The sequence below is a fragment of the Protobothrops mucrosquamatus genome, unplaced genomic scaffold, assembly GCF_001527695.2.
Source record: "Protobothrops mucrosquamatus isolate PMUCROS unplaced genomic scaffold, P.Mucros_1.0 scaffold6019, whole genome shotgun sequence".
Classification (NCBI taxonomy): Eukaryota; Metazoa; Chordata; class Lepidosauria; order Squamata; family Viperidae; genus Protobothrops; species Protobothrops mucrosquamatus.
The window spans coordinates 15,027-27,203 of record NW_015391858.1 but is presented as its reverse complement, the minus strand read 5'-3'; the positions used below and the strand labels follow the sequence as shown (position 1 = coordinate 27,203).

Below are 12,177 nucleotides of genomic sequence, written 5' to 3'. Positions count from 1 at the left end.
CCCCTTAACCAATCAGAACACACCTCCACCCAATCAGAACACAGCCAAGCTCCCACCCAATCAGTTCAAACCCCACTGGCAGTTAAAAGGAAGAAACAGCTGCGATCACACATTACTCCTAGAAGCACGAAGCTGAAGACACCAGCCTGAAGATGACGAATGTGACTTCATCGAAACATCGCCAAGACACTTCCAATTTATTCGGGAGAAAACCCAAATAACCAAAGACCTACATACAAACACCCGCGAAAACCTCAGAAAACATACACACACACACACACACACACACAAATATTACAGTGCACCCACCCCCCTGGAGACCATTTTTATTACCTATATTTCTTCTCATATAACAACTTACAATATACAATGTATTTCAATTGTGCCCTTATCCCCTCCAAAACAGCTTATATTCCTGAATAGGTTTATTCCCTTTGCCTTCCACCAACACTGGTTTTATAAAATCCTCCCATATTTCATTATAATTATTTACTTTAATCACCCATTTTTAAAATTTAATTTCTGTTGTTAATTTATTTATTGCCATATTCCATATTTCATTATACCACTCATTTCTTTGAATAGCCCAATTTTGTCTCCAATATTTAGCCATCACTAATCTAGCTGCCATTATCAAATTTACAATCAATTCCTTTTTTGCTTCATTTATATCTTGTTTTTCCACCAGTAACAGTAATGCAATCGTCGGTGACATATCTAAATTTACATTCAAAAGTTACTGCATCCAGTTTTGGTCACCAAGATGTAAAAAAGATGCTGAGACTCTAGAAAGAGTACAGAGAAGAGCAACAAAGATGATTAGGGGACTGGAGGCTAAAACATATGAGGAACGGTTGGTGGAATTGGGTATGTCTAGTTTAATGAAGAGAAGGACGAGGGGGGACATGATAGCAGTGTTCCAATATCTCAGGGGCTGCCACAAAGAAGAGGGAGTCAAGCTATTCTCCAAAGCGCCTGAGGGCAGGACAAGAAGCAATGGATGGAAACTAATCAAGGAGAGAAGCAACCTAGAACTAAGGAGAAACTTCATGACAGTTAGAGCAATTAACCAATGGAACAACCTGCCTCCAGAAGCAGTGAATGCTCCAACACTGGAAGTTTTTAAGAAAAGACTGGACAGCCATTTGTCCAAAATGGTGTAGGGTTTCCTGCCTGAGCAGGGGGTTGGACTCGATGACCTCCAAGGTCCCTTCCAACTTTATTATTATTATTATTATTATTATTATTATTATTATTATTATTATTATTATTATTATTATTATTATTATTATTATTATTATTGTTGTTGTTGTTGTTGTTGTTGTTGTTGTTGTTATTATTATTATTATTACTATTATTATTATTACTATTATTATTATTATTAATTTCCCTAAACACCATGTCCCATATCTTTTGTGCGCTATCACAATCCCATTTTGTTTGTGACCATTCGGCTTGTTGGAATGAAATCTCTAATGCCAGATAATCTGGAGGCCACAACCTATGCAGCCATCCATAGAGGGATTACAATGTCCTTCAGCCTCAGCCAATCTAGAAGGAAATCTTTTGCAGTGGGAAACATCGGGAGACCCATACTGGTGTTGTGGTTTTGATTACTTCCTGCTCACCTTTTGCTGTTCATGCCATTTTCTCGGAAGCCCTTTGCAAAAGGATTGCTTTCTATCTTCATCTGAGTGATCTGAATGGACGGCGAGGAGTAAAAGAAATAACAAATGTATACATTAGAATTAAAGGAATAGAAGTCATTATATATATTGATAGTAATAAATACATTCTGCCTTGGTGTTTTTTTTCACCCAGTTTTGGGTTATTTCTGAAATAAGCGTAAACGTATATTAATGTTACTCTCAATCTGTTTGGGTGGTAGGATTTTAAGTTTTGTTTCTGTGTGCAAAATTCATATGTGCATGTGTTCCTGGAGGCCAGGAATAGCACAATGCAAGAGAAGATGGCAAAAATGTGATTTGGGAGATATCCTAGCTAAGCTGAAAATGAGAGGGACAAGAGAGAATAATGTATGTTTAGAATAGCACCTGTACAAACTATAAAGTTGACAATGGGTTTTGCCCACAGTAGATTTAAGTACCAATTAGTGGTCTGGGGGAGATTTCTTAGAAAGAGATCTAGAGCCACTTTGATGTAGTACTTAAGGAGCTGGCCTAGAAACCAGGAAACTGTGAGTTCTAGTCCAGCATTAGGCATGTAAACTGGCTGGGTGAGTTTGGGCCAATTACCTGGAGACACTGAGTTCTAGTGTTGCCTTAGGCATGAAAGCCAGCCTGGTGACTTTGGGCCAGTCACTCTCTCTCAGCCCAACCTACCTCACAGGTCGCTGTTATGGGGAAAATAAGAGGAGGAAGGTGTGTTGGATAAGTTCGCCAGCTTCAGTTATTTATAAAAACCATATAGGCAGGGTACAAATAAATAAGATAAAAGTCTAATTTTTATGGCTCTGGGTAGCTGCAGCCAACAAAGCAAATGAATTCTTCAGTTATGTATATTCAGTTATATTTCTGAAGTGGGTTTGCATATTAAGGGGAGATGATTACTTCTGCCCTTCCCAGCAACCAATTTTCAGCAACACTTGCAGATTTGTTTTTCTATTAAAATCTTTCTACAATAGATTATAGTTCCCATGGTCCCAAGCCAGAATGGCCATTGTCTGAGAACTGCTGGAGTTATAGTTCAACACACGGTTTCCCAATTGGCAACCTTAAGATGTGTGGACTTCAACTCCCAGAATTCCTCAGCCAGCCTGGGAAACACTGGCTCAATATCTGTGGGTGACACCAGTGGAGAAATTTCTATTAGATTCCATTAGAAGTATTATTAAGACAATGTTCCCAGTTCAGTTAGCCCTCCCAGACCAACTAAAATGAACAAAATAAGACTTATAAAGTCTTCATAACATGGAAGACTATGATGGTGTAATGCAGTGTTTCTTAACTCAGCAACTTGAAGACGAACTTCAACTCCCAGAATTCCCTATCCAACCATGCTAGGGAAGTTGAAGTCCATACATCTTAAAGTTGGTGACAGTGAGAAACACTGGTGAAAAGTATTGAAATGACAGACTGTGAAAAGCTATGAGGGAGGAGATTAAACTTTGCTGGAGACATGTTTATGCTGAAAAATACATTGTTGCGAATAATAGAAGGAGTCAAAGTGTTGTCAACTGAAATTGTTAGATAGAAAAACAAATGTTGAGGGCAAGAAAAGGGCACATTTAAGACTATAAGACTGCCAGGTAAGGGTTAGTTCTGAAAAGATTTGGCTTGGATGAGGATGTCAAAGGATAAAAGAATAGGAAAATATGAAGAAAGAGAGTATTAAGGAACCCTAGAAAGTCAATGTATAGGAAATATAAATAACAAAGGCTACAGGACTGTGAGGATGACGGGTGGAGGGACATCTCTAAACATGAGGAAACAGGTGAAGTTAAATGAAGAACGGGCAATGGTGGGATAAGGGGGAAAAAAACATACAGTGGGGCAAAATGGATTTTTGAAAAGAAACAAGATTTCTCCCAATTACTATATCTTCTGAAAGTCCATTGGTATACAGTATTTGCCTAGGCATTTTTCTGACAGAAAACATTCCTAGAGATTCTAGACAGCTAACTCTAAAACATAGAATAATAGGGTTGGAAGGTACTTTGGAGGTCTTCTAGTCCACCCCCTGTGTGATATTAATACATTTTATTAAAGAGGGTAAGGTTTTTTTAGCTACCATAGACTAACAAGGTGCTCTCTCTCTCTCTCTCTCTCTCTCTCTCTCTCTCTCTCTCTCTCTCTCTCTCTCTCTCGTCTGTCTATCTATCAAAAGAAGGAGACAATGAGGGACAAGCAGTTTGGGGATATTATGGATTCTACAAATAAGAATGAGTCTACAGCAGGGGTCTTCAAACTTGGCCCTTTTATGACTTGTGGACTTCAACTCCCAGAATTCCTCAGCCTGGCACGCTGGCTGAGGAATTCTGGGAGTTGAAGTCCACAAGTCATAACAGGGCCAAGTTTGAAGGCCCCTGGTCTACAGTATAAAAAAAACCACTTTTTAAAAACCCTGCTCTTGCTCTCTCACCTGTGGGTTCTGGTAAGCTGTGACAGTCAGAAACTGCGTCTCAGGAAAGGTGAAGGAAGCACAGCCACCCCCTGCTCCGCGGCGCCCTCCAGCTCCCACCACATGTACTCGGGGCTGGTAACGATGCATGGAATGAACGATCAACTAAGAAGAGAAGAATCAACAATGAGCTTTATTTTACCAGACCATCTTATGTTCTTCCATTTTCCAACTCCATTTTAGTTCTCTGCAAAACTGAACTGTCTATGCCTGTTGTCATTCTGGGCAAAGCACAAAATGTGATTCTAATTGCATGATTCATTAACCTTAAATATGACTTCATTTTGTAATTAAAAGGAAGAATAAGAATCTAGGCATGACAACCTGCCAAAAAAAAAAAGCCCAATTCATTTTTGTAGAGGGATCTCAGTGAGCTACGTTGTTTTATGCCTTACATCCATGAACATTTTTTTTATAATAATCCAACACATATCAACACAACCTAAGTTTAAATACTGCATGGTTGCTATAGAATTATTTACTTTGAATTTCAAAATGTAGTGCTCCTTTGGGAAAGATTTTGCTTCGTTTTTGTCATTGGATTCACAAAATCCTGGAGCTTAACTATAACTCCTCATAGTTAGTAGCCTAAAAGATCCTCCCACATGTGTCCCCTCTTCTAAATCATTTTATTTGGGCTATAAGTGTACTCTATCAATTATCGTCTCCTGGATGTATATCCCCTCTTCCCCATTTGTCTTTCCTCCAATCTCAGGCCCCAGTCATACATGTCCATGAGGATCCAGGGTATTGTTGGTGAGCTTGAGCTGATGGAAGGATATAGGTTGGCGCATCCAGTGGGCACCTGATGCAGGTGAGTCAGGATGGATGTAAACCCTGTCTGGAGGTGGTAATTCTGCCTTGCCACTGGCTTCCCACTTTTTGCCATGCCACTTGTAGCGGGAGCCTCCTACCGGGACGACATCCACCAGCAGTAGGTATTTAGCTTCAGAATCCAAGCCTGTGACTGCAACTTTTAGCTGTGGAAACATCTGCCTGAAAAGTGATTAAAACATGGATTAGAAAAATTCAAATTGTGGATGAATGGGGCTGTGACACAGAAGAAGAAAATAGGATTCGTCTCAACTCAAGGTTGGAGGTAGCCAATTCTAATCACACCGTCCCCCCTGCTATAGCTGAGTTCTAGAAAGCTAATAGCCCAGGATGAGTGGACAGGGTCCAAATCATATTATTTGGCTCCATTTATTAAGACAGACAGACAGCCCTTGAAAGGTCAACTCTGCCTTGCTTGAAGTACAAGCAAGTAGTCCTTGACTTACAACCAAACTGGGATCATAATTTCGGTTGCTAAGCAAAGCAGTTGTTAAGTGAGCTGCGCCCAATTTTATGACCTATTTTTTTGCCAAGTTGTTAAGCAGTTGTTAAGTGAATCACACTGTCGTTAAGCAAATCTGGTTTCCCCCACTGATGTTGTTTGTGGGAAGCCAGCTGTGAAGGCTGTGAATGGCATTGACACTGGGATGCTGCAATGGTTGGAAATATACGGATTTTGATCACGTGACCCTGGGGATGCTGCAAAAGAAAGTGCGAGGACCGGTTGAAAGAAACATTTTTCAGTGCCATTATAACTTTGAAGGATTGCTAAATGAATGGTTTTAAGCTGAGGACTAACTGTAGTGGAAGAATGTTAGTATCTTGTGCATGACAAATGGCTTTTGATTATTCCTTGGAAAGCTGAAAACATACAAAACACTCTCACTTAATTCCTAGAGCAGTAACTATTCTTTCCCAGTTTTCTGGGATGCAGTCTTTCTAGTTCTTTTCTCCCTTCACCCATCTATATAGGTTTCATACAATTACTATAAATTCCCAACGTTGTTTGTCACCAGATCAGCTCATCTCTGGTTTGCAGTGACTTAAAATGGTCCAACAGCTGGAGACCCAATGTTAGGAAACATTTTTTACACTATGAATTAAAGACAAAAGGGGATTTTCATGGTACTCATTTCAGTTAACCCTTTATTCTCTGGTACCCAGAAGGTACAGCTGTTTCTCAAAATATTGCTTTTATTATAATAACTCAGCAAAAATTAATAGAATAGAATAGAATAGAATAGAATAGAATAGAATAGAATAGAATAGAATAGAATAGAGCTGGAAGGGACCTTGGAGGTCTTCTAGTCCAGCCCCCTGCTTGAGCAGGAGAACCTATACCATTTCAGAAAAGTGACTGTCTAGTCTTTTCTTGAAAATCTCCAGTGATGGAGTGCCCACGATTTCTGGGGGTAAGCTGTTCCACTGGTTGATTGTCCTCACTGTTAGGAAGTGTCTCCTTAATTCCAGGTTGCTTCTCTCTTTGGTCAGTTAATTAAATAGGAACAGAGAAAAGATTTGTTTCTCTTAATGTCTTGAGAGCCTTCCTAAATCAAAGTAGCAGTCTAATCAAGTAAATTATTTTCCATCAGCATCCTAAACAGAACTTACAAAATGAGCATGATGCAGGTATACTGCCTTTGAACATGAGGCTTCATTTAAAATATTAGAAGTGGAGAATTAGAAGGGACCATTCAGGCATCTAAGTCTAGCTCTCTGTTCAGTAACAGAGAGGGTAGCTTTAGATTGCTTATCCTTGGTGAACTTGTCAAATCCCATTTGCAAGCTATTTAAACTATAATTCATCAATATGTGTTATGGCCATAGATCCCTAAACTAGTGGATTCTATAAACAATTTTCCTACTCTTTTTGCATTATGGTCTTCCTCCCTGCCAGCTCCATGAGACAGAAAAAAAATGCCCATTGAACATATGCAAAGCTAGTATGTTAAAAATAATTTTGGTTGCAGTCATAACCCTCTGTACATATATATACAAACAAGAGCCACTGGACTTCATAGGGCTTACTTCAGAGTAGGGAAGGATAAGATTACGGTGTCAGTCTATTGGGGAGATGTTTTAATTTTAGGACAGAAGAAAAGTCATCTGAAGGTCTGATTTACATGATCCAAGATTGATCCATGCCTCTGCAAGGAGAGAGAGCTGATGGACTAGCAGCTCACCTGCCTGCTTTGGTGATGATCATCTCAGTGCCAATGCCGTTGAACCGCTTCCAGAGCTCGCTGTTCTCCAGGCTCATCCGTACTCCAGGGGGTAGCTGTGAAGTTGTTGGGGGGCCTGATGGGAGTGCCTGAGATGATCCATAAGGGAGGTCAGGGGTTGGGGGCAGGAGGCGCCCAGGAGGGTCCAAACCTGGGAAGAAGCCTTCCAATTTGGGAGCAGCTTCCAGCTCTGGTGACAAAAAAGAGGAGAAAAGAGAGCTGAGAGGAGGGATAAGAGAACTGAGGGGCATCGGCTGCTGAGCCATGTGGAGTTAAGGGTAAGGAGGGGCCTGCAGGCATTACTGAGGGGCATCGTCAAGGAATTTGTCACTCTCCTGCTGGTTTCCGCCCGTTTTCTTCTCTTCCCCCCCCTCTCCACCTCTTCCCTGACCAGTTGGTCTTGGGTGCTAAATATCCAGCTGATGGGGGTGGTGGGCAAGAGCCAACAATTTATGGGAATTCTCTATCTCTCAGCTCCCTTTCTGCTCTCCCCAGCCCTGACCTACCACTGGCCTGTCTAAATCACAAGCTGCTTCCCCTTCATCTGAGGACCATTCTCATCCTCGGGGTGCCTAGTGGACTTCCCTTCCTTTTTTTTTTAATGTAGGTCCCACTTTTCCCACATATATAATAGCCTCACCTTCTAATCCTCATTGTCTGATTCCAGCTCACCCATTCTGGACTGATTTTATTTATTTATGAAATTTATTTGCCACCCATGTCATACCCAGTGACTCTGGGCGGCTTTACAACATAAACATTTTTGGTCCACTATTCCACTCTAATATAGTTACATCCTGGAATCAGCTTGCTTAACCCTCTTATCTTAAACATCCTGGCTACCACCTTCTCTCACGAAGTGTCCCCAAAACATTGCTGGTTTTATTTTAGTTTCTTATACAAGAAGAAAGTTTCTCCATGCCAGATGTCTACTTCTTTAACCTCCTCTGAATCTTCAGAGATGCTTAATTCCCATCTTCTTCCTTAAATGTCTGTCATGGTCCCACCATATCCATCTCAAGAGGCACTCCCAGGAAGGCACAGATGCTTTTTCTTCTACCCCGCTCCCTTTCACACAACAACCCTGTGAGGTAGATAGACTGAATAATGGTGCCTGGCTCTGGATCAGGCCACCATGGAGCGTAATGGCTAAATGAAGACGTTCTTGAGCCCACAATCCTCACCAGCATTTTTGGCTCCCTTCCATTCACGGCTTTACCATGACCCAGTTTTTCCTTCCCCCACCACTTTGCCACATCATCTCCCAATTTCTCACCTGAGTATCTGAAGGCTTCATATTGGGGTGCCTGACTCTGGGGATAGGCAGCTCCAGGAGGGGGTGGTGGTCGCAGAGCATAGGAGCTCCCATATTGGGGAAACATCTCTGATGGGTGATACATGAGGGATGGGCAGAAGCCTGGAGGGCAGGACTGGCTTCTCTGGGAAGGGAGTGGGGGTCCTGTGGATGGGAACAGGTGAGGCTGGAAGCCAGAGCTCCTGCCTTGAGGGTGGGGGTAGAGGAGAAGGCCTAGAGGCTGGAAAGTTGGTTTGGGGAGCAAAGTTGGATGTGATTTGGGGAGAGAAGGAAGGGAGGGAGGGAGGGCTCAGAGGCAGAAAGGTAGGAGCTGTTTAAGGAGCTGGGAGCCAGATCTCCTTGGCTTGGTCTCTTGAAGCAAGTCTGGGATGTGTCCCCCTCCAAATCCTCTCTTTCCCTGAAGCGCCCCTGGTTGGGGGCTTGTATTTAGGATTCCGCCAAGGCTCTTTGAAGTGAGACCCCAAATGGCACATTCACACCTCAGGAGGGGAGGGGTTTGGGGCTGGTAGCAGGGGAGCTGCAGGAAAGAAGTAGCAGACGTAGGCTCAGCTTTGGGATGTCCCATCTTTACACACCTTCCAGCTATTTCTGTCAGGATCCCTCTACTTCCCAAGGTCCGTTTTCTCCTTCTGCCTCCCCCGTTATGTCAGCCCTCTGCCCTCTTTTGGGAAGTTGTTTCTAGGCTCAGCTGCCCCCCCCCCCAGTCTCTGCCTGCTCCTCCTTCAGAACTACAGCTGCCCAGCCATATCTTCTCCCACTTAAGTCCAGCTTCCCAACTCCAGCTCAGACTTCATTAAGTGTGGTAGCTGAATCTCTTTCTGCGCCCACCCCTTGAATCCTCCTAATTGCCTAATTAACACCCTGACTCCAAAGTTTCCTGATTGATCCTGACCTATGGGATCCTTGGTTTACAAGTGAGTGAAGGGAGGGGGAGTTGCCAGAGTAATTTATCATCCAGATGTTTTCACAGCTGGGCAGGACAGCTGCAAAAGACTGCCAGATCCTGGGAGAGGCAAGTGAGATCTTCTCAGCTATAGGTACGGTGACAGGACCATACTTCAGATTCTTGAAGGGTCATTTGATGACAGTTTTTTGAAATGTAGTTCTAATGGGTCATGAGAATTGCTGTCGAGGGAGTTATGTTAGAGGGAACTACAAAATGTTATTTTCTGCCAAGGATCTTCTGTTGAGAATAAACCTCCAGAATCCACACCCAGATTAAAATAGGCTGGCTTAAATTTCTATGTTGCAGGAAAACAACAGAAGCTTCTAGTATTTTAAGACTAATATGCTTATTACATTATGTGTGTGCTTTTCCTGGTACATATAAAGAAGGAAGGGAGATAATTAAAGGGGAGATCAGAGACATATGAAATATAAGAGGTGAAGACAGTAATAATAAGCTGAAAGTTATGGCAGGACCCAGGTGGCCTTCACTGATCTCAAAAATGAAGCAGAATTGAAGCTGGTTAGAGTAGGATGGACTGTGAAGCTGAAAAAAATAAAGGCAGTGGCAAATCACTTATCATTGCCACAAAAATTCAGTGATATTTATTTATTTATTTATTTAATTGGCTGCCCATCTCGTTTACAGAGACTTTTGGCAGCTATGTTTCCAGAGGTTTGACTGAAAAGACACATTACCTTTAATGGTTGTGCACAAAAATGGGGTTTAGGTGTGAGACAGAAAGTTTTGCATTAGTGACATGATCAACACACATCATCTGATCAAAACCTTAGTTCGTTGGAACCACAAAAATGTTGCCAGATCGTCCTGTTTTAAAAAATGGTGCCTGAACACTGCAGAGTCAGTGAGAATAGTAGATGGTTGCCATGAGATCAGAGACAGAGCAATCTGGGGAAGGAGCGGGGGGGGGGGCTCCACTGTTTTTTTGTGGGGGAGACATACTTAATTCTCATATTAGATCTGTGCCCATTTATTATTGCATTGTCACTATTATGCATTGACTTGTCACCTAATCTTTCTGGAAGGCAGTGGGGCATTTCTGATGGAAGATTGTTTTGGAAAAGGGGCTAGTAAGCCCTTAGGTAAACCTCCTAGACAGCATATTAAAAAGCAGAGACGTCATCTTGCTGACAAAAGCTATGGTTTTCCCAGTAGTAATGTATGACTGTGAGAACTGGACCATAAGGAAGGCTGAGCACCCAAGAATTGATGCTTTTGAATTGTGGTCCTGAAGAAGATTCTTGACAGTCCCTTGGACTATAAGGAGATCAAATCAGTCAATCCTAAGGAATTTCCCCCCTGACTGCTCTTTGGAAGGACAGACACTGGAGCTGAAGGCTTCTGCCACCTAATAAGAAAAGAGAAGACTCACTGGAAGAGACCCTGATGTTGGGAACGATTGAAGGCAAAAGGAGAAAGGGATGGAGGAAGATGAGATGGTTGGATAGTGTCATTGATGCAATTAACGTAAAATTGGGTAAACTCCTGGAGACAGTGGAGGACAGGTGGGCCTGGTGTGCCATGGCCCGTAGGATCATGAAGAGTCAGACATGACTTAGTGAATTAACAACAACAAAGCCCTTAGGTGACATTATTAGGACTTGCAAGACAGTAGTGTTGTCAAAACAAATATAGGGGCACATATGGGTCTGCTGTTGAGTTGGCTCCTGTGTCGGCCCCATTAAAACACTTTGATTAACCTTTTAATCTGATTGGCTCTTTGTAATATCATTAAGAGAGCCAGTTTCGTGTAATGGTTAAGGTTCCATCTTAGAAACCAGGAGGCTGTGAGTACTAATTCCACTTTAGTCCTAAAAGCCAATTAAATGACATTGGGTCAATCACCAGAACTGTGAGTTCTAATCCCGTTTTAGGCATGAAAACTGGCTGGTTGACTCTCTCTCAGCCCAACCCAATTTACAAGGTTGTTGTTGTGGGGAAAAATAGGAGGAAGAAGAATTAGGTATGTTCACCTCCTTTTTTTTTTACTTATAATTACTTTATAATTACTTATAAAGTGATAAAGGTGCAATTAAAAAAAATCTAATAAATAAATCAAGACTTGTGGAAATGAACTGTTACTTTACAAAATGAGCTATAAAACATTGTTTCCTTAGAGCACGGGTGTCAAACTCGTCACGTCATGTGATGTGTCCGGACATATCGTGACTTTTTTTGCATTGCCGGAGCTGGGGTGGGTGCGGCCTCCGTATGATGCAACCGGCAGTTTGACACCCCTGCCTTAGAGGAACTGTAGCTAACAATGAAGCAATGTTCTTCTAGTCCTCTCCAAAAGTGAACTATTCTTAGGTATCAATCTGTTCTTCTTTATCTGGTGTTTTTCCTCCCACAGTATTGTAGTTTGAGAAAGTTCTGACTTAGATCCCTTCATCTGAGTGGTTATGATTAAGGGCTTTGCAGTAAACAATGGATTTTGCCATGTGTTCTGGTTGAAAGCATGCAAGAAGCATACAAATGTCCTCTGTAATAAGATAAGATAAGATAAGATAAGATAACCTTTATTGTCATTTTTATACTGTGGGCACAATGGCACACATCAAAAATGAAATTTAGTTGCCCGCTCTCAAAGTGAAACATATACATGACACACACCTAAACATACTATGAACAACATATGTATAGACCCACATCCCTACATATACGTAGCAAATAAATATTAAATATTGTCCATCTTGAAT

The 12,177-nt window shown here is 41.8% G+C and overlaps 1 protein-coding gene across 1 annotated transcript; it reads right to left on the bottom strand.

Moving 5' to 3' along the window:
* Positions 1-1,624: 1,624 nt before the first annotated feature.
* Positions 1,625-8,596, bottom strand: LOC107300047 (T-box transcription factor TBX6-like). The gene is made up of 5 exons (XM_015829391.1): positions 8,473-8,596; positions 7,158-7,386; positions 4,869-5,136; positions 4,102-4,245; positions 1,625-1,699 (listed from the first exon to the last, which is right to left on the bottom strand). The coding sequence occupies exons 1-5, from the start codon at positions 8,594-8,596 to the stop codon at positions 1,625-1,627; spliced, it is 840 nt and encodes a 279-aa protein (XP_015684877.1).
* Positions 8,597-12,177: the final 3,581 nt, after the last annotated feature.